This window comes from Coturnix japonica, chromosome 5 (assembly GCF_001577835.2).
Source record: "Coturnix japonica isolate 7356 chromosome 5, Coturnix japonica 2.1, whole genome shotgun sequence".
Classification (NCBI taxonomy): domain Eukaryota; kingdom Metazoa; phylum Chordata; class Aves; order Galliformes; family Phasianidae; genus Coturnix; species Coturnix japonica.
This window is the reverse complement of record NC_029520.1, coordinates 121,071-140,730: the sequence shown is the minus strand read 5'-3', so window position 1 is coordinate 140,730 and position 19,660 is coordinate 121,071. Positions and strand designations below refer to the sequence as shown.

The window sequence follows — 19,660 nt, the reverse complement described above, 5'->3', positions numbered from 1 at the left end:
CAGCCAGGAACAAACGGCCCCTCCGTGCCCCCAACACCCCCCGGCCCCAACGCAGAGAGCGCACGCGACTTGGTTTTGCTTGAACCCTTAACGCTTACATTTAATTTGAAAGCACAAACATCGGCTGGACTCTAAATTGCCAACAAAAAATATATATTTACAATATGTCTCCGAGGGGGGAGAAGGGAGGAGGGGGGGGTCGAAACGGAACGAAAACACAACGAAACCTTTAAACGATGGGGAGTTGTTGCGGGAGGCAGCCGGGCGCGGTGCGGGCGCTTTAAATCACTGAGCGATCCCATATACAGAACTCTCTCTTTGTGTATTGGGAGCTCGCTGTCCCTGCGGGGCTATGGGGCTGTATGGAGGGGCTGTATGGGGGGGGTCCCGCACCGCTCCCCTCGCTTCTGTCCTGGTGGCAAAACTCAAACAAATGAACCCAAGAAGAAAGAAAAACGCCGCAGCAACAGCCACCAGGACAGAGATGGGGGCTCTGCCCCCTCCTTCCCTAAACCCCCCCCAGCGCTGCTCACAGCCCGCCCGCAGCCTCCTCTCCTCCCTTATTGCTTCTGGGGGCTGCGCTGTGCCATGCACCGGGGAGAGGAGCAGCAGCCGGGCACGGGCAGGGAGGGGAACGAAAGAGCGACCCAAAAGATGCCAACTTTTTTTTTTCTTTTTTTTTCCCTCATATCTTGAGTTTTTTTTCCGATTTTTTACTTTTAATTTTTTTTGCTTTTTTTTTTTTGTTTTTTTGTTTTTTTTTTCTTAAAGTGCAAAAAGCTCTCTGCTGCCCAAGAGAGAGGTTCTTTGGACCAACCGCTCATTGCAAAGGAAAAAACGGCAGCTAAAATGGGGTGGGGGGGAGGGTGGGAGATGAGAGGACAAGGCAGCGAGGCAGCCCTGCCACACGAATGTCAGCGCTCGGCCGTGGTAGGCAGCTGGGGAGGGAGATGCAGCAGCTTCCTCCCCCCCCCCCCCCCCCCCCCCCCCCCCCCCCCCCCCCCCCCGTGCTCACTCACCCGCGGCTGATTATTCGAGTCCTCCCTGAGCTCTGGGGGCTGCTCCCCCAGCCGAGCCTCGGCCACTGCCTGTGCACAGGGCTCTGAGGAAGCGCCCCAGGGTGGAAGCCCCATCCCCAACCTTGCCGCCATGCCCAGGCTGGAGGGCTCCTGCCCTCGCTGCTGCAGGGGAAGAAAGGAATCCAAGGGCTGGGTGAGGGGGTTTAGAGCAGGGCTCGAGCTGGTGGTGGCACCGAGAGAGAGGGCCCGTCCCAGCTCTGCTCCCTCCTCCTTGGAGAGGCCTCAAGCTTTGTGCTAACAGGGAAGTGACAAGTGTTTCAAGGCAAGGAGCTGGGGAAAAGTAGGGGGAAGAGGGTGCGCCCCGTTTCTCCACCCAGGGATCTCGGCAACAACCTCCACCTTGGGAGCTCCCTGCTGCGGGCCCGGTCCTCCTCTCGTACTGGCCAGCCTGGGGGGGATGTCCACATCGGCACAAGTCCCAGCGGTAGGAGGAGGAAGGACAGCCGAGCAAGGCCAGTACCGGCCCTGCCCACGAGGTGGCAGTGGCAGGACATCGAGGGCAAGATGGGGAGGTGGAGGAGTGGCTCTCTGAGAGGGGTGGGCTTTTCTCCTTCTCCTCAGTCTGCCCGGGGGAGGGTCTCTAGCTGATTTTTTGGATCAGCTTCTCATCGGACAGGCAGTAGAGGCTGTTGATGGACAGATCTGAGATGAAGTGCTCACAGGCTTTGCGAGTGATCTGCTTGCAACCCCGTAGGTCAATGAGGGTGACGTTGGAGATGCGGCGCAGGTACAGCAAGGCCTGGTCTGTCAGCTTATTGCAGCCTGCAGGGAGAGGAGACAGAGGCCAGCTGCAGTGCCAGCACCCAGCAGGGACGACAAACTGTTTATGTGCCAATAAGCCCAGCAGCACCCACCTGCCATGTTGAGCTCAGTGAGGGAGTTGCGTGTGGAGGAGCCCACGGCTGTGAGGAGGTTGGCAGACTGGTCTGTAAGGTGGTTGCAGTGGCTGAGGTCGAGGCGGGAGAGCAGGGGCATGTGGCGGATGATCAGCCGCAGTGTGGCATCGGTGATGTCCAGGCCAGCAAGCCGGAAATCAATCATGTTGCGGAGTTTGCTGCGATTGTCCTGACCTGCAGAGGAAGGGGAGAAACTAAGCTCAGACACGTGGTGCTGTGCTGGTCCAGGTCCACTGACACCTCCCACCCCATGGCTGGCTCAGTCATCTTGGCCCCATCATCTCGGCCCCATGGCAGCAGCTTACTGGGTTTATCTGTTGGAGGTGTGAGCAAATCCCGGATCTGAGGGTCCTTGATTCCTACTGCCCACCGAAGATCAAGGGTCCTGAGAAGGGGGCAGCTGGAGGTACTGAGAGCACAGACTGCAGACCAGGAACAGCCTGCTAAGATGAGGTCTTTCAGGCCTGCCAAGAAAAAGAAGAGAGATGTAACATGCCAGCTGGGCTTGGCCAGCTCTGAGGCACCTCAGATCTCAGCCAGGTACAGGAAGAAACAGCTTCTCTCTCTGCCTGAGGTGGGACATAGAGGCTCCATGCTGAGAACAGCTGCAGGAAACCTCAGCACCTCCTCAAGCAAAGGGATGCGACACCAAGAGTCTTCACGCTGGTGGGTATCCCTCTTGCTCCAGCCACTGCGGAGCAGGCTGGCAGCAGACCACCACCTGGCCCACACTCACCTGGCAGTCTGTTGACAAGCCACGTGAGCTGCTTTTTGGAGATGTTGGTCCAGCTGAGGTCAAGGCTGATAGGCTGTCTTTTGATGATACCACTCAGTGCCTGGGGGGTGATGGACTTGCACCTGCTCAAATCTATCTTTGTCCACAATCTCTTGTCACAGCACCTGAGGACAAGGGTGAAAACTGAGTGCTGAGGGTGTTGCGGGGGACAAGATACAGTCATTCTGGGAGAATCCCAACTGTGGTGCAGCTCCAGCCATAGAACAAAGCCACTCCTCCAAGTCGGTTGGGGTTTCCCTGACATGGGAGGATGCTGGGGATGCCTGGACACCCAGGATACCCAGAACAGCCCCATCAGAGTTTTGCAGCCATGTAACAGAAGCAACTGCCAGCCTGCTTGCTCCCCAGATACAGCAAGGATTTTTAGCATCCCTCCTCCCACCAGGCAAAATGCTCCTAGTCCCATCCCACAGCCATACCAGTGCTCTCAGCATCACCAGGAACTGCTGAGGAGCCTGAAGGTGGTGTGAATCCCTCCTCTGCAGCAGGAGACCCAATGCTGCCCTGCCCCCAGAGCAGCCATGCCAGGGTCCCCTGCAGCCTGCCAAGCCCAACGCCTGCTGATCAAAGCATGCCAGCCCTTCCCTGCTGTGCCATTCCCACTGCTTGGCAGCTAGAAACCTCCCAGTTCCCCATCCTTGTCTGTTCCCAGCTCTCCATCCCCAGCTGTCCCGCTGCCAGCATTGTCTTCAGCCAGCACCCCCTGAAGCATTCCCAGGCAGCAAACCCATCCCCACTTAAACTGCTGTGGGGCCAGAAGAGCAGGGGCCATGTGGGGCAGCAGGTGAGGAAGGGGCACCAGCACCTCACGGGGATGTGGTGTGGGATGTGAGTTATACCATGTGGCCATCTCCTAGTAGAGGGGACAGTTGAGCACAGAGAGAAGAGGCAGCGAGGTGATGCTGCCTGGCAAATGCCAGTGCTGGGGAGGGGAGGAAGGCACCGATAGGTTAGGGGGGGGTGAAAGATCCCGTGCCCCTTCTCCTTTTGGCTGCCCATCAGGCCCCAGACTCTGTGGGTCAGGATACAGCTGGTTCTGGCACTACCACCTGTTCCCATACTCACCACTTGTACCAGGTCTTGCACACCCGCATGCACTCGCAGAGCTCCCTGCGGGTGAGGTAGCGGAAGACAGACATCCACACCTCGCGCTGCATCCAGCTCTCCTCACCCTCCTGCACCCGGCCCCCTCTGCCATTAAGACGGGCAGCCCCCCCCTCCTCTGTGTTCTCATCATCTTCATCCTCCTCCTCCTCGTCCTCCTCAGCAGCTGCCTCATCCTCCCCCCCACCCCGGGGATGCATCCGGGCAGGCGTGTGGCGCATCACCACGCGGGGAGAGTGCTGCAGGTTGGCAGAGGAGGCGGTGATGGCTTGCAGCTTGGGGACAATGGAAGTGCCATGGACATCTTTGGTGGGACGCTGGAGCGTCACGGTGAGGTAGGAGCCATGCAGCTTGGCCTTCTCCACCTCCGACAGCTCCTTTTTGCCACTGGGGTTGTTCTCTTTCTCCCGCACAATGGTTCGCTCGGTGGCCTGGAGCCGCAGAAGCTGGCGCCGCTTGAATCGCTCATCCCTGCTGGCACTGTGGTGCTCGCTGGGACCGGCACCTGGGGACGAGCGCGTTACCACACCTCGTGGTGACACCGGGTCATGGATCAGCTGGAGCATGGGGGTGGGCGAGTTGGGTGGTGGGGTCAGGGGCTCCTCACAACTCCGCAGGGGCCGCAGCACCTTGGCTTGTGCCATGTCATCATCGCTCTCTTCTATCTTGCGCTTCTGCAGGGAGGCAGGAAGGCAGGTTAGCAGGGCTGGGGGGAACCTGCTCCTCTTAACCCTCAGGATTGTCATGCACCACACCCACAGCAAAAAAAACTGGCATCTCCTTCTCCTCAAGCAGAAACAGCATCCCCTGAGGCCAGGGCTGGCCTCCATTCTGTACACAAAGGCCCCCTGCCTGTCAAAACTCCCAGGATCACAGCTCAGTACAAGGCACAGAGGGAGCAAAAGGGTGCTCATTCTACCTGCTTGCAGTGCTGGGGGACCTGAGAGCCCAGCCCCACGTGCACCCCAAGCATGCACATCACCCAGGAGGAAGTGAGGATGCTGCAGGACACTGTCCAGTGCCTAGCTTGCCTCAGCTGCCCTGCCTCCATCCACAGCAGTGGGCACGGTCCTACAGGCAACATGGTAGTGGTAAGGCAGCATCCTGTGCCGTGTCAGAAGCTGCCAGCAGGCTGAACACTGCCACTTGCGCTTTGCTCTATGCCTGGCAGAAGGACCTGGTAGTGCTTGCTGTTTCCGCAGGAGCCTGGCTCTGGCATGCCAGCGGGCTCCCTGGGAGCCAGAGATAGAGCACGGGATGTCAGTTGTCAGCCCTGAGGCCAGGCTGCAGCAGTGTCTCCTGGCTCCTTCACCCCAGCATTGCCCACTGGGGTCCCCCAGTCTCCAGCCCACCCCACAACCCTACCCATGCACTTCCTGAGCCACTTCCCTGCCTTGGCTGGTTCAAATCCTGCTTTACCCAAAGCAGGACATATGCCCACCCCTGCCTCAGTGTAGCTTGCCTCTTACCTGGCCCTTCTCTGTGTCATCACCCTGGTAGCATTTGGGACATTCCCAGCAGTTGGGGAGCTCGTCATTGAGCAGCCCTTCCCCATCCATCTGCAAAGAGCAAAGGGCAGTGAGCAACGCCCTTCCCCACAGCCCAGCATTGCTGGCCCCAGTGCTCACGCTGTTGCTCACCTGCAGGCAGCCAGGGTGAACAATCTCATTGCAGATGCAGCACTCCATGAGCTTCTTCTCAAAGTCCTGTGAGTCTTCATTCTGATCCACCTCCCCGCAAAGCGCACATGTGACTGAGTGAGGCAGCCTGGGCTACAAAGGAAAGCAGGGGTGAAACCAGGACAAAGTGGGGCAGCTTTTCCACCTCCTCCTCCCCCCTGCCACCCAAACAACGGGAAAAAGCCCAATCCTTCCTGCAGGAACCAATCTTGAGCAATCCCTCCCCTCCCTGACCAGCATCAGCCACACAGAGCTGCTGCTGAACTGCAGCAGTCTTTGGTGAATGGGATCAGAGCACAGACTCACTGCTAAGCACTGCCGTAGGACACAGGACTGCTTCATCCTGCCAGGCCCCCCAAACTTCTTCATGTCCTTGCAGAAGTGACACATGCCACACTCGCCTTGCATGCAGGCCTTGCATTTCCTGCAGCGCACACGCCTCCGGCGGGCACCTGACACGATGGGGGACATTGTGGGCCTGATGGGTGTTGGGCGAGGGGTTGGCTTCATGGTGTGAGGCTTGGTGATGGGGATGGTGGGCAGGCGCACTCTCAGCCGGGCCTGCAGCTTTAGCTGGTGATAGGAAAGGAAAGGAGTTGAAGTGGGCAGGTGGCAGTACCCCCCATGGGACAGCAGACATCTACCCCACCGCACCCTTCTGGGAGCAGCCATGATGCTGCATGTGCTCAAAAATCCAGCACAAGAACAGAGCTGTGGATGCATCAAGCACCTGAATGCCACACCCACAGCATATAAATACCTCCTGCTCTCCTCTCCCAGAAGAGCGGCCCATGCCCTTGAGCAGTACAAATATCCTGTGGAGTCACAACAGATCCCCCCGGACAAGACAGACACCAACACACTGACTGGGGGCTACCCATGGAGCCCTGCATTGTGCCCCTGCAGCACTCCCTGGTCAGTATGGAGATAGTGCTGCCAAGCCCCAGAAGCATAGCAGAGAACAAGACAAACCACACATGGTTCCCCCCAGGAATAGCTGCCCACTGCCCTCCTCACAGCTCCTACCTTGTCTCTCTTGGGCCACTGGACAATGGGGATGCCTGTAAGTGCCAGTCTGGGGTCACTGTTTGCGTATTCCTCTAGTAGCAACTGATGGAAAGGGAGGGGAAGAGAAGCACAGAAGACAGAAGGGACAAGTGTGAGCAGAGTGGAACGATGCTCCTGCCAACCAGGTGGGCTCTGAGCAGATGCTAAGGCCAGCGTGCTTCAGGCAAGAATCTCTGCTCTTCCCATGCCCACCAGCAGCAAGCCCTCCCCACATTCCAGACAAGCTCTGCCGAGCTGACTGCATGAGCACTTTGCATTTCAGCCCCAAGGCCCTGCACAGGGGCAGGGAGAGAGCAGCAAGCTCCAGAGATGCAGTGGAATTTGTGGGGACAAGGATGCATACAGGTCCACCCCCAACCCACAGCCTTGGCACCTGCACCCCAGTACCCCACTGAGTTATCCCCTGAGCGCTCTGCGTTCTCCAAGGAGGTTGAGCCTTCTGCCCACCAGACATGTCTGCTGCAAAGGTACTTTATTTACGTGGTGTTGCCATGACCACGCCAGCAGGAGCCTCCAGCCAGCATCCCTGCGGCCAGGCAGGGGTAGCAACCCCATCCCTACCCCAGGGATTGGCTTCAACACCGCAACCCCGCACTGATTCACAGACAGGAAACCACGACCTTCCCTGCGCACTGCCTACAGCCCTTCCGCCTCCCAGACCACCGTCCCTGGACACAGGCCGAAAGAGAAGGTCGGGGACCAAGGGTGCATGCACAGACACGTGGTTACGCGCAGGGAGCTGGGGGGGGGGGGGGGGTCCAACCCAAGAGGCTTAAGGGTGCAGCGAAGATGGGACCCCTGGGACGTACAGCCCCGGGGTAAGGGAGATGAAAGCCCGAGAGCCCGCTGGAGGAAAGCGGGGACCCCCAGCTTCCAGAGCCCCGGATTCCCGCACAGCCCCAGCGCGTCCCCGCGTCCCCTCCCTGTTCCGCATGCATCACCAATCGCCTGACCTTGCGCTTCTGGAGCGGCCGCCACTCCGGGGCGAAGTTTGCCGAGCCCTCTTTGTTTCGGTGCCCGCACGGCGAGGGCTGGGCCCCCCTCTTTTTGCCTGGGCAGGCTCAGCTTATGCGGCCCCGCGCCGGATCCACAGTCCTCAGGGACATGGCCAGAAACGCGCCCGCGCCCCCCGCCCCGAGCGGCCCCGGCTCCTCCCCAGCTCCATCCAGCAGCCACGCCGGCAGCCGCGTGCTCCTCTCGAGCCCTTGGGCAGCAGCGGCAGTTTCCTGAGCCTGAAACAATGCTGCTGCGTCACCCACATGCGGTTCCCAGCAATGCTTTGCAACGGGAAGATGGCAGAAGAGAAAAAGCGAGCGAGCGAGCAGAGGGCAGAGCCATTCTGCTGCAGAGCCGGGAGGGGCGGCACGGCGGTTCCGCCGCGCCAATTGGTGCAGAGGGGCCCGGCGACGTGGCCCACCGCCCGCCCGCCGCCGCAACCGGCGGAACGCGGCCATGTCCCCGTGTCAAGGGAGAGCCGCCCCACAGCCTCCTTTTGTCTCCTGCAGAGCAGATGCCGGGGTCTTGCTGGACGTGAGCAGGGAGAAAGGGCTCGAATCGAGGTGAGAGGGGGAGCGCCTCAGAATGCGGAGAGTTCACCCGTGCCCTCTCAGCCTGGAGGCACTCGCCATCAAGTTTGGGAGCAGCCGTGGCCCCAAAGGCACCAGTGACCTCAGCACTAGCGGAGGGCAGACCCGCAGCGAGGTCACCCCAGCTATCCAAGACCCTTGTGCCCCCCCCTCCATTAACATGGAGGGGGCATTTCAAATCCCCCCAAGCAGCTGCTCCCCCATGCCTGACATGTGGCTTCCTGCAGACAACCGCAGCTTTTATCTGCCCTGCCCAGCTCTGCTGTCTGACCCAGTGCTAGGACTTCCACCACCTCCATCACCACCCCAACATGCACACCCACAATCTTTGGGGTCAGCTGCAGTGCAGTGGGGATGTTCAGACCCACAGCGCAGCCTGGGGGCTTCTCCAGCACTTCATCAACCCTAAGCCTGTTGGACTGTACGTGGAGGTCACCTCTGTTCAAGAAAGACAGCAAAGGGGTCCTCAGCCCAGCCTACTATGTGGGAAGCATCAGATGTGCTGCAAAAGCCATGATACCAGCAAAGGTTGCCTCACAGCCTGACCTTCACTGTTCAGCTCTGGTGGGAGCAGCCCACATCCCTCATGTCTGCAGCTGACTACCCACGGAGAGTCCTGAGATCACTCACTCCTCACTAAGGGGAGGAACAATGGTTTTTATATCCCCTAGGCTTCAGCAGGATGCCACAATCACTGCTTCTCTTCAACGTGAGCACCTAGAGAAACCAACTGCCCTGGGAATGTAGATTCCACCTGGTGGATCTCCAGAGACAGGGACAGAACAGCATGGGGGACATTCTGGGCAGATGTCACCCACAGGAGAAGCAAAGCAGGCAGGGGAGAGTACAACACTGGCAAAAGAGCAAGGGGATGGCTCTGATGTGGACAGACCTTGCATCAAGTGCGTGCCCGGTGCTCTAGCACCTCCAGACAGAGCCTCAAAGCAACCAGTTTGCGACTGTTTCTCTGCTGTTTATAGGAATGAGGATCCGACATGATGGGCGGAAGCAGTCCATAGGTGATAGGACCCTCTCATGTGCCCATCTTTGTCAGCGATCCTTGCAGCGACTCTACCAGACCATGGACAGCGATACAGCCGGAGGTGCTCAAGGCCAGGCTGGAACACGGGCTGCAATGACAGGTTTCCAGCCATGGGCACCCTGAAACTCACCATCACCACACAAGAGACAGTGTGGAAAGGCAGTGTTTGCCAGCTCCATGCCTGGGTTAGCAAAGTACAGCGGAAAGCATGTTGGTGCATTCCTTCTGGTCAGGATCACCAAGACTCCCAAGGGAGAAACCTGCTCACAGCTAATGTTTTTTTGTGTGAACAACCCAAACAAAGACAAATCTACCCAGGACAAGGCACTCCAACTATCACAGCATCCAACAGCCCAAAGAGGCCAGAGCCAGAACACAGCACAAACCATGCTGCAAATGAGCTCTGGCACCTGTAAGGGACACAGACAAGGGCCAGCCAAAATCCAAGTCAGAGCTGTCCCGTAGCATCAGCTGGTTCAACATTACCCAGTGCAACATTCACCTTACATAAAGGAGAGAAGAAACCTGCAGACAATCACCCACATGACTAGTTTAAAACCATGAATGCACATGAATTCCTCATGAGGGGGAGGGAGGGCGGACATGTTTTCTTTCGATACACCAGCAAACAAACACATCCAGGGAGCAGCATCACACATGGTGCTCTCAAGCCTACGTACCTTGACATCAGCGATGAGAGCGTCCTCGTCCTCGATGCCGGTAGGAACGCACTTCTTGTGCAGAGGGAGTGACTCTAGCTTGTCTACCAGGCAGCGCAGCCCCTCCAGCTCAAACTGTGTCAGGTGCACCCTCCTGCTCTTGCGTGGACTGCCACCATGTGGCTCCCAGGCCTGGCCATTCTGGGAGCCCCGGCTAGAGTCAGAGGAGTCTATAGATGGGCTCTTCTTCAGAGTTGGCATGCTGCTCCGGCAGCTCCTGCCCAGTTCATCGTAGTCCACATTGGCACCATTGGCTACAGGACTGGTAAGAACAGACTGTCTCGTGATTGGTCTCCTTGGTTCCTTCCCATGCGCATCCTCATCTTCCTCCTCCTCTTCCTCCATGTTTACTAAGTCTGAGGAGCTCAGCTCCATGTCTGCCATGAAAGAGAAAGCATGAGACTACATCCCAGTGGCCAACTGGTCACAGGAAACATTCAGTTTTTAAAGGAATGCCCTTGGATTTATCCAGATTTAATTAGTTATTTCTTAAAGCCTTGTTCAGAAGTTCTTTAAATGAATCCCAAGCTTTGAGGAAAATCTATAAACAAACTGTCATTACAGGTAATGAAAATAACCGAGAAGTAATTGTTTTCAACAAACTTAATTCCTGTATCTTTAGTAGGGTGAGACACACCATCAGTGAAGTGTATTACTGGCACAACAGATACATGTGGGACAAGACCAGAGAAAGGGCAGTGGATAACGGCTGCCAGAAAGGAACTCCTCCTTCCACAGACTGTCTCCTACTCCCAGTCAGTCTGTGGAAGGCCAGGCCCAGGATGTGGAAATCTCTTCCAGGAGATGACAGCGGAGCTGAAGTCCAGTTTTATTTTGAAAGGGCTTGGCATCTCTAGCCATCTGGTCCTGGGACCTCAATCCTGCCCTCCTGATGGGAGGCAGGGGATGTGGGCTTTCCAGATTACCACAAGGTCTCTGAGCCTGACTATGCATAGCAAAGCACCCTCCTCTGAGGCTAAAAATATCTGGGAGTGATTCTCCGAAGTCCCCAGAAGGCTCTGGCCATAATGAAAGTGTCCAGATCCTCTCTGAGGAGAGAGGACAAATTTGTTCCGAGGGCCTAAGACAGAGGCTATTCAGCTCTTTCCCAGCCTCAAGAAGTGTATCTGCGACAATCTCCTGAACTGCTGCACAGGCTTTAAGGAGGCCAAACACCTCTTTTGTGAGAGACCCTCTTGAAGATCATCTGACAAAGCTCCAACTCTGCATGCAGGAAGGCCCTGATCAGCAAGAAAGCATTACAGCCCCACAGCAAGGTGTGGTTACCACAGCATCCCTCCCCTCTTCTGTTATAGGCTTTGCTCGTATGAGCAAGGCCAGGAACTGGTTTGCTGGTTTTGCAGCTGCAAAGAGCCTGGCCTGACACAAGAGCAAAGGAGGAAGCAGTCTGCCCTCTGATTGCTCGGTACAACAGACAGGGAAATGAGAGGAAACACCCAGAGAAACCACCCTGTGAAATGGAGGAAGTGAGGGTCCTGAGTTCTATCCCACACAGCCCTCTCCCTGCCTGCCACACAGACCTGCAGCAGCATGCGAGAAGGAGGAGCAGGGGCTGGAGAGGAGCTCACCCATGCTGAGTGATTCCTTCTGGAAGTCCTTGGTGAGATGGGAACGGCTGGTGATGCAGTAGACATAGCGCTCTAGCACATACCAACACATCTCATAATAGAAGGGATAACGAAACTTGTTTGGGACCTGCAGAAGAGGGAAGAGAATCAGTTCAGACTGCCTTCTGCACAGGGCTGCAAACTGCTGTAAACTGCTGCACTGCCTTGAGCAAGCTTGATCCCCTCCCCAAGAGGCAGGAAATGCATGTACATGTGTAACAGCAGAATCCATGCCAGATGTCATTTTTCCATGTGGAAGGAGAACACAAGCCAGGCAGAGCAGACACTAGGCACTTCTCCCTTGCAAGTCATGAATATTTACATTTCCTTTGTTTTTGTTAGGATTGCAGCTCTCCACTGTGCCTCCCTCTCAGGCCTCCCTCTCCTTAGTACAGGAAAGCAGCAGATGACACAGTGCAGGGCTGTCCCAAGGCTTTTCTGCAGGAGCCACATCTCCACAAGAAACAAGGGAGAGCACTCACCTGCCAGCAGCATTCTTAGCTTGAGTTTTCTGGGAGCCTTTTGTTTCAGCCATCTTTATCACATCAAAGTCTACCATCAACATCAAACAGGAGCAGAAGGCAGATGGCTAGGGGCACAGGCATCATACTTGGATGCACTCCAAAAGATGTGCTGAAGCCTTCCTCTTCCCTGGCTGCTCTGCCAGGGGAGATCCCCACCACACTCCCTGCAATGCTTCCAACCCTGATGCCTGACATCAGACTGGAGGTAGCATGAAGGAACACAGCAAGTCCTAACACGTGCTACAAGCTGTCCCTCACCCAAGCTCCTGCCTGCACACCTAGCAGGTGAGTTCCAGCAATCTGTCACGGGGTGAGATGCAGCTTGCCTGCCTGCACACCACTGCTCCTGTGCTCTCCCTGCCATCCTAGGAGGCCGCTTCCTTCCAGCCCTCCTCACCCGCGTGCGGTCTTCAATGCTGTAGATCCGGAGCTGCATAGGGATGTTGAAGCTGTGCAAGAAGTTGCCTCCAAAAACCAGCGTGTCCATGGGAGTGTACACAGCATGGATCCAACCTTTGGGAGAAAGAGTTTGAAGAGTTCTGCTGAGTCACTTGGGGAGGTCAAGGTCTCACAGCTACTTAAATCCTTACTAAGTCAATTCCTTTGAAATCTCTTACCAACTGCAGTCTTTGGAGAATGGCTCTCAAATCTGTATAATTTCCACACTGCTCAGATAGGCTTACTCTAATAGTTAGGCTTTAAACCATACCTAGGTCAACTGTTAACAGATTAGCCATTGACACATCACATCAGCCAGAGCTAGCAGAGGAAGGAGAGGATGTGACCATCTGCACCCCAGCTCTTCAATGAAGGCTGACACTTGCTTTAGCACAGCAATGTCTAGTCCTCACAAAGCATCAATAGTGAATTACTCAATACTCAGCTCACCTTACCTATCTAAGAGCTAGAGGCAGATTTATACATACACATGTATTCATCTTCCCAAGGTAGCGAGTGTGCCAGTATCTACCTCCCATCCACAACTTTTTTGTCATTCCAGTGTCTCTGCCAGTTGCTTCCTAGTTGCTTTATACTTTAAAACATCAGCAGCACTGATAACAGTCTTCCAAAGTTTATTTAAAAATGGAAAAAAACCCCTCAAAGTAAATCAAGTCCCAGTTCTGTTGTCTCAAAGGTTAATCCAGACAAGCCCAACATTTTGTAGATTCCAGCATGGGCTCCCTTATGGCAAAGGGTCAGTCAAGACACCATGACTCAAAAGACTTGTGCAACCCCTGCTGCTTTCTGTTCCTTGTGAGCTACAGGGACGTGTATACAACACAGCTAATTCCTGCACTATTGTTACAGGAAACAGCAGGTTACGACATCTTTTGCCATCTGAGACAGCCTGATGGACCTATTTTTTTTTATGTGGCAGTTCTATTTGAAGCTATGAAAGGGGTCCAATAATCTTTCTCCTTACAAGAGATTATTCCCTACTGCTAGGGCATTTTACAGACACCCCAGGTCTAAATTACAGCTCTAAAAGGACGTGAACCAACTCCTGCCAACATTCAACTTGGGCTGCTGTTTCACCCAACTCTGCACTTCATCTTTTTCACCTTTGCTGTTTTCTAGCACAGCACTGCACTGAATGGGTATGCAAGACGCTGCTGCAGCACTTCCATTCATTCAGGCTTAGGATTTCTCTTAACTTTCCTTAAGAAACTATGCCCAAAAATCAAGGGATCACACTGGGAAAAGAGCCAGAATCAGTGTTCTGCTTCCTTCTGTGGACCACTGTTAGGTTGGAGCTTTAAGAATGTTCCCACTCTCAACCATGAAGTCTCCTTGCCCAAGCCCTCTGCAAGGCTCTTACCTGCCAGTGTATCCATATTACTGCTTCCCAGCCCTTATCAGGTTTCAGGATTTTCCAGCATTCACTTATAGCTCTACACTTTCCAGTCTTCCCATCTTCCCTAAACATACACACTAGCTCTCTTTCTTGTTTCATGATTTGTATTCAACTTCACAGAGATTTCACAAGAGAGCTGGAAAGCAGAGGAGCCGTGCTGTCTTGCAAAGCAGTGCATGTTGGTAATGGAGGCCGCCACATGTCAGCGTGATGGGCTTTGGGAAAGCCTCCTTTTGTGATGAAAGTCAGACAGAGCCTTTTGGACACCTGTGTTGAATCGGCAGTGCCATGACAGTCATGTTTTGGAAGCCAACAAGCAAGAGAACAGAGCCACGTAACATTGCTCTCACTCATGAAGGAGAAAGCTAGATTTTGCCTGTCCCAATTATGCTCGTGTCTCAGGAGTTTCAGCCTCTTGCCACAACCAAAAGACAGGATGCAACTCCCCACCCTGCAGTACCTGAGGGGATGACAAATGTATAACCCTGCTTGAGCTCGATGCGCTGGCACTCTGACACTCTGTCCCCAAGAAATATGTCTCCCTGCTTCCCTGAGAGAAGCCAGTTTTCATAGAGCTCCAGGTTCTGGGGTGTAGGAGGGATCAACCAGAAGATCTGCAAGTAAAGAAAACACATATGTAAGTCACTGTACTGTTAATAGCTACTGACCATCCCCTGTTTCTTCTAAAACTGTCCTGCTCCCTCCCCAGATATCCAGACATCTTCGCCTTCCCACCCACAGAGGATGCAGACCTGCAAAAATCCCCAGTTGAGCAACCAAAGCAGCTGTCCCATCTGAGAGAGTGAGCCACTGAACAAGGGTCTTCCTCCTTTGATGCACCAAGCGCCATTTCTAGACTGAGCCTGCAATGCTCTGTAAGGCATTACTTACAAAGTCAGTGTCAACAGACATAAAGCCCACTAAAGACATGAGAGCAGTGAAACAAAGGAGATATTTACTTGTCTCTTTCTGAATGCTGATGTGTTATTCAGAACTACAGCTGAACTAGATTTGTATTTCTCAGCCTTTGCACTGTACAGGTTTGCCAGTAAATATCTACCCCTCTACTAGGCTCTTCAGACAGTTAGCTTGTCTTACGAGAAATCAGTGGAGCCACAAATCAGAATTATGGGACAGTCTGGCAGCTACAACTCCTTTGCAAAAAGAAGTAGGTTGAAAGCTCAGATTCTTCAAAGTGGGACAGAGTTTGCTGCCTTCCCAAAACCCAGCTTAAGTCAGTGGAGAAAGATGGGATAGTATAATTTCCCAGTAGCAGTCCATGTAGCCAATTTCTTCCCACAGATCAGTTCTCACTCACTGCAGAGGATCCTTAATGAATTCAACCCTGGGTGATTGACAGCTTTAACCAGGAGGCTCCAGGACTCTTCCAGTTGTTCTCAAGGGCTAAGTTTAGGAGCTGGGACAGTGAGCACAGTGAGCTACCATCAGATTTCCCTGCTCTGACTGCACCAACTCACTATACTATACAGTGTTCAACCTGCTGTGTTGGTCCCCTGAACAGCAGTACCAAGTTTCCTTAACTACAGTACAGCTGGCAATAGCAGTTAGCAAAAAATTTAAACACAACCTTCTCCATGCAATTATAATGCTGAAGCACAGACTATCAGTGACAATGGGTGCATCCATCTCATGGCTATTGATTTGCTCCCAGCAAGGACTTGGTATTGTTTAAGTTTCACTTGCTGAACATAACTGTGCTCTCTAGGGTAGATGAAATGCTAGCTAGGCCATTTGACTCTGCAAGCATAAGCTAGCTCCTTCAGTGTTAAAGCATCTGAATTGCTACAGATGCAACAAATCTAACCATACGCAGAGTTTAAGGTGCAATTCACCTTGCTAAGGGCAGGAGAGAGGACTGCCACTTTTACATTTTTGCTTCCAGATGGGCTTCCTTCAAACCAGGCCCACATACATCAAGCTGGAGTAAGGAATACCTGGCACAGAGAAATCCCTGCTTGACTCTGTCTGGAAACAACTGACTGGGGAGCAAACTGTGCAAAGACAAAGTTTGTAACCTGGGGAACTTTATCTCAAAAGAACTGGGGTTCAGTTTTTAAGTTTTGGACTGATTCAACCACAGGAAATGACTACAGACAAGAAGCTCACATCTGACATTGTCAGAATCACAGAATTGCTCAGATTGGAAAAGACCTTAAAGATCAAGTCCAAACACAACTTAATCATACTACCCTACCTCTAACAACCCTCTGCTAAATCATGGCCCTGAGCACCACATCCAAATGGTCTTCAAAAACATCCAGGGATGCGGACTCAACCACCTCCCCGGGGAGTCCATTCCAGTGCTTAACAACCCTTTCTGTAAAGATGTTTCTCCTGATATCCAACCTAAATCTCCTCTGGTGCAACTCGAGGCAATTTCCCCTCGTTCTGTCACCAGTGAGAAGAGACCAGAACTGCTCCCACTGCAATCACCATTCAGGTATTTGAAAAGAGCAATAAGTCTTCCCTCAGACTCCTCTTCCCCAGACTAAACAGCCTCAGTTCAGAACTACTGCTACCCCAAAAAAGACATTAAAATATGTTTTGCACTGAAAGCCTTTCCCTCATCTTCATTTTGAAAGCTTCTACTTTTGAAATCACTTGATGTTTTAAGGTGACACCCTCACACATCTGTTGGCTATTCAAAATCCCTGGACAACTAAACTTTACACGGCTCTCATTTTTCTTTAGGTATTTTTCTTTTGATTGCTGTTGCTTCCAGGGTTGCTGTCTGCACAACACCAAGAAGCGATCAGTCATGTAGCCAAATGTTCCCTCAGAAACCCAAGGCATTGAATGAATGGGGTCATTATACTCTATACCACCCACAGTCTTTTGTAAAGTTTGTCAGCATCATCTCTACAGCGTGGGTTTTCAGCCTGTGCCTGGTGGACCTCTGAGTGCCTGAGCTACTTCTAAGAGCCATACATAAACAAGCTTAGGGTGAAAAGACTTAAGTCCACTGCCTGGGACCTGCATCTTCAAGGATCAATACAAGATGACACTAGAAATTGACCCCTAAAGCACCTTCACATTTCCCAACAGGAACTGTCCTCCTACCTTTCCTCCTCGGTGGATGTGGTACCACACAGAAGTACCACCAAAGTCCACATGAAAATCAGTGTAGCAGCCCTTGACACTCATCAGACAGTACCTGGTGAGAACCAAAATGAGAAGAAGGTGAAAACAGGTGGTGATCCACATTTTTAAATAAATGCAGTATATTCAAAGTGAACACAATGCCCAAACCCCAACCAATTGCTCAGTGCATTGCCTGAAACCCATCGCAGCAGTGCTAAGCACTTTAGCTGCAGGGAGGTGAAGATTTGTGGGAGAGCTCACTTCGCACTTCTGCCACGCCCCTGCAAGAAGAGCTAGTCCAGGCAAGAGGAGAGCTTTCATCCTCACTCTATCAGCAACTTTAGAAACTCTAAAGTCCCAGGTCTGACCTATAGTGAAGGACAGGCAGCACTTCACAACTCAGGGGACTCCTGATGCCTCAAAGCAGTAAGCCCCGACAGTTTCCTCAAAGCTCCTTGAGGTGACATGACTGACCTTCCCCCCACAGCACGAGGCACAGGCTTTAATAACTAATTGCAGAGTTATCAATGCAAATGTCACCCACTAAAATTAATGGGATGGAGGGGGGTGCAAGGTGGCACAGCTGTTCCTCCCACTCCCCCCCTTGGAGCAAATTGCTTCTCCCTTGGGTTGATTTCTTGCAAGAGATCCTGAGCTGTGCCAATGGCAGGAAAACAAATCACTTACTTCTGTACTTTTGGATACTGCATTTCTAAAATAGCATTCGTAGACTCTGTCTGACTCTCCTTCAGGTGCCTGGGCCACATGTTATCAACCCAGTCAATCAGATCCACCTGCAGCAGAAAAGCAAGAGACATGAGTATGAATGAAAGGTGCACAATACCCTTGCACTGAACTACCATAACTACTGTGGTGGCACACACAGCCAGCAAGCTCAGCTCAGAGCATAACCACAACAAACTGTGGGACCTAGGAAGGAAAAGGAGAGCCTCTGGTTTTAGCTGAATGGTCACAACACTCCCGTTTTGGCTCCTGCACACCTTAGCAGCTTTTCTTGTGCCCCTGCTGCAATGTGTAAAGCATTTGAGATCAGCTGTTCTCAAGTCAGTGATCCTCTGAATGAATCTGAGTAGCAAACACCACAGCAAGATCACAAGAATGGAGAGCAAGCACAGACATCCAGGCTCCCTCTACAGTTAGCAGAGAGAAACAAGTGGCCCTCAGAGCTGCCTGTTTCTCTTTGCTAAGTGCAGAGGGAGTTCAGGACATTCACCTCAGATACCCCACTTGTCACACTTCAGTAGGGTCAGCAGGTTCTCCACCTGCCCTACAGACAGAATGCTGTGCCCTATTCCAGGGCACTCCATGCCCTCAGAGACTTCGGCACTTTACATCAACTACACTTCCTGCCACCTTGTGGAGTCAGACACCTGCACGTTACCCTAACAAGTCATGAACCTTCACTCCAGATTTTGCTGTTCTTCCAAAATGCAGCAAGCATTGATGAGCCATGTCATCTGATTTTAGGCCTCATTGGCATTGAAAGCTCGGCACCCAGTATCAAAGAGACAATGGGACCAGATAATGGAGAGGCCAGGAGATAGCATTCCCATTATGCCTCAACACACGGCACCTCTCTATCCAAACTCAGATGCTTGTTTGACCTCTGCATCTGTTCTTGTCATCCAGCCAGCAGGAGCAGTTTATTCCGTTATTCCTCTGCAAATCACTTCCATTTTTCTAATTGCCAACAGGTAGTGAACAATGTAGTTCTCTGCAGAATCATGCACCATGGTCGCTACAGCTGAGGCTGATCAGCCCCAGTACACTGTAAGATTAGCTGCTATATCCAAGTCAAACACAGAACCAGCTCCAACAGCTTCCAGAGCACAACCCTGGCTAAGCCCACACATGCTATGAACATCTCCTCTCCTGCCACACTTTGAGAACAGGGGATAACAAGCACAAGGGAAGGGACTTCCCTGCAGGAAAAACTGCACTGACCGTAGCAGGTCTCTGCACCAGGTTCTCCAGTTTGGTGTGGCTGAACTCCAGGCTGATGACATTGTAAAGTTTCTCCCGTTCAGCTTCAGGTGTTTCATAGTAGCGTGCCCACTGTGCCATGGACATCTCTATGTCCCTCTGTGTGTTTACATCCATGACATCCACCATCCGCCGGCTCCCTGCCAGAATGGACAAATATTACTGGAGCTGTTCCTGTGCACAACAAGCCTCCCAGAAGAGACAATCTAGATGCTCCTCCTCAAAGAACCCACCCACACATGCCTGCAATGTCTTTGCCTCTCCCATAGCTTCATCTTCTTTCATACCCACATCAAAACAGAAGCTGCTGAAGCAGGACAAACTAGACTGCTCAAGCAGGTAAAGGCTGTGACCCACCAGCAAAGTATGGCTCAGGTTCAACCAGCTGCACAATAGGGGTGCCACAAAACCAGGCTTCTGGCTTTGATACACCTGACGACTCCCTGTTTTTCCTTATCTTCCAACTGACATTCACTGTGGCTCCTGGACAACGAGAGACACTCACCAACACACAGCCGCACATCGTTCACGCTGAAGTCCGGATCTGGCATCCTGTGGGACAAACACCTTGCTAAAAA

General features: G+C 53.1%; 1 protein-coding gene across 3 annotated transcripts in view; it reads right to left on the bottom strand.

Moving 5' to 3' along the window:
* Positions 1–73: 73 nt before the first annotated feature.
* The window catches only part of KDM2A (lysine demethylase 2A), a 31,942-nt gene continuing 12,355 nt past the window's right edge, over positions 74–19,660 (bottom strand). Inside the window, exons 6-22 of one of the 3 annotated variants that reach the window (XM_015863157.1) lie at positions 19,588–19,634; positions 19,044–19,222; positions 17,766–17,872; positions 17,058–17,151; positions 14,437–14,590; positions 12,519–12,634; positions 11,511–11,685; positions 9,931–10,346; positions 6,581–6,664; positions 5,861–6,127; positions 5,516–5,647; positions 5,345–5,434; positions 3,837–4,549; positions 2,712–2,875; positions 2,281–2,439; positions 1,934–2,149; positions 74–1,841 (exon numbers count right to left, since the gene is read on the bottom strand). In XM_015863157.1, coding sequence (XP_015718643.1) covers positions 1,660–1,841; positions 1,934–2,149; positions 2,281–2,439; positions 2,712–2,875; positions 3,837–4,549; positions 5,345–5,434; positions 5,516–5,647; positions 5,861–6,127; positions 6,581–6,664; positions 9,931–10,346; positions 11,511–11,685; positions 12,519–12,634; positions 14,437–14,590; positions 17,058–17,151; positions 17,766–17,872; positions 19,044–19,222; positions 19,588–19,634 — 3,295 coding nt within the window. In that variant the 3' untranslated portion in view covers positions 74–1,659. Of the gene's footprint in view, positions 1,842–1,933; positions 2,150–2,280; positions 2,440–2,711; positions 2,876–3,836; positions 4,550–5,344; positions 5,435–5,515; positions 5,648–5,860; positions 6,128–6,580; positions 6,665–7,575; positions 8,135–9,930; positions 10,347–11,510; positions 11,686–12,518; positions 12,635–14,436; positions 14,591–17,057; positions 17,152–17,765; positions 17,873–19,043; positions 19,223–19,587; positions 19,635–19,660 lie in introns of those variants that run through there. The other 2 variants (XM_015863158.1, XM_015863160.1) reach the window with 2 other exon arrangements.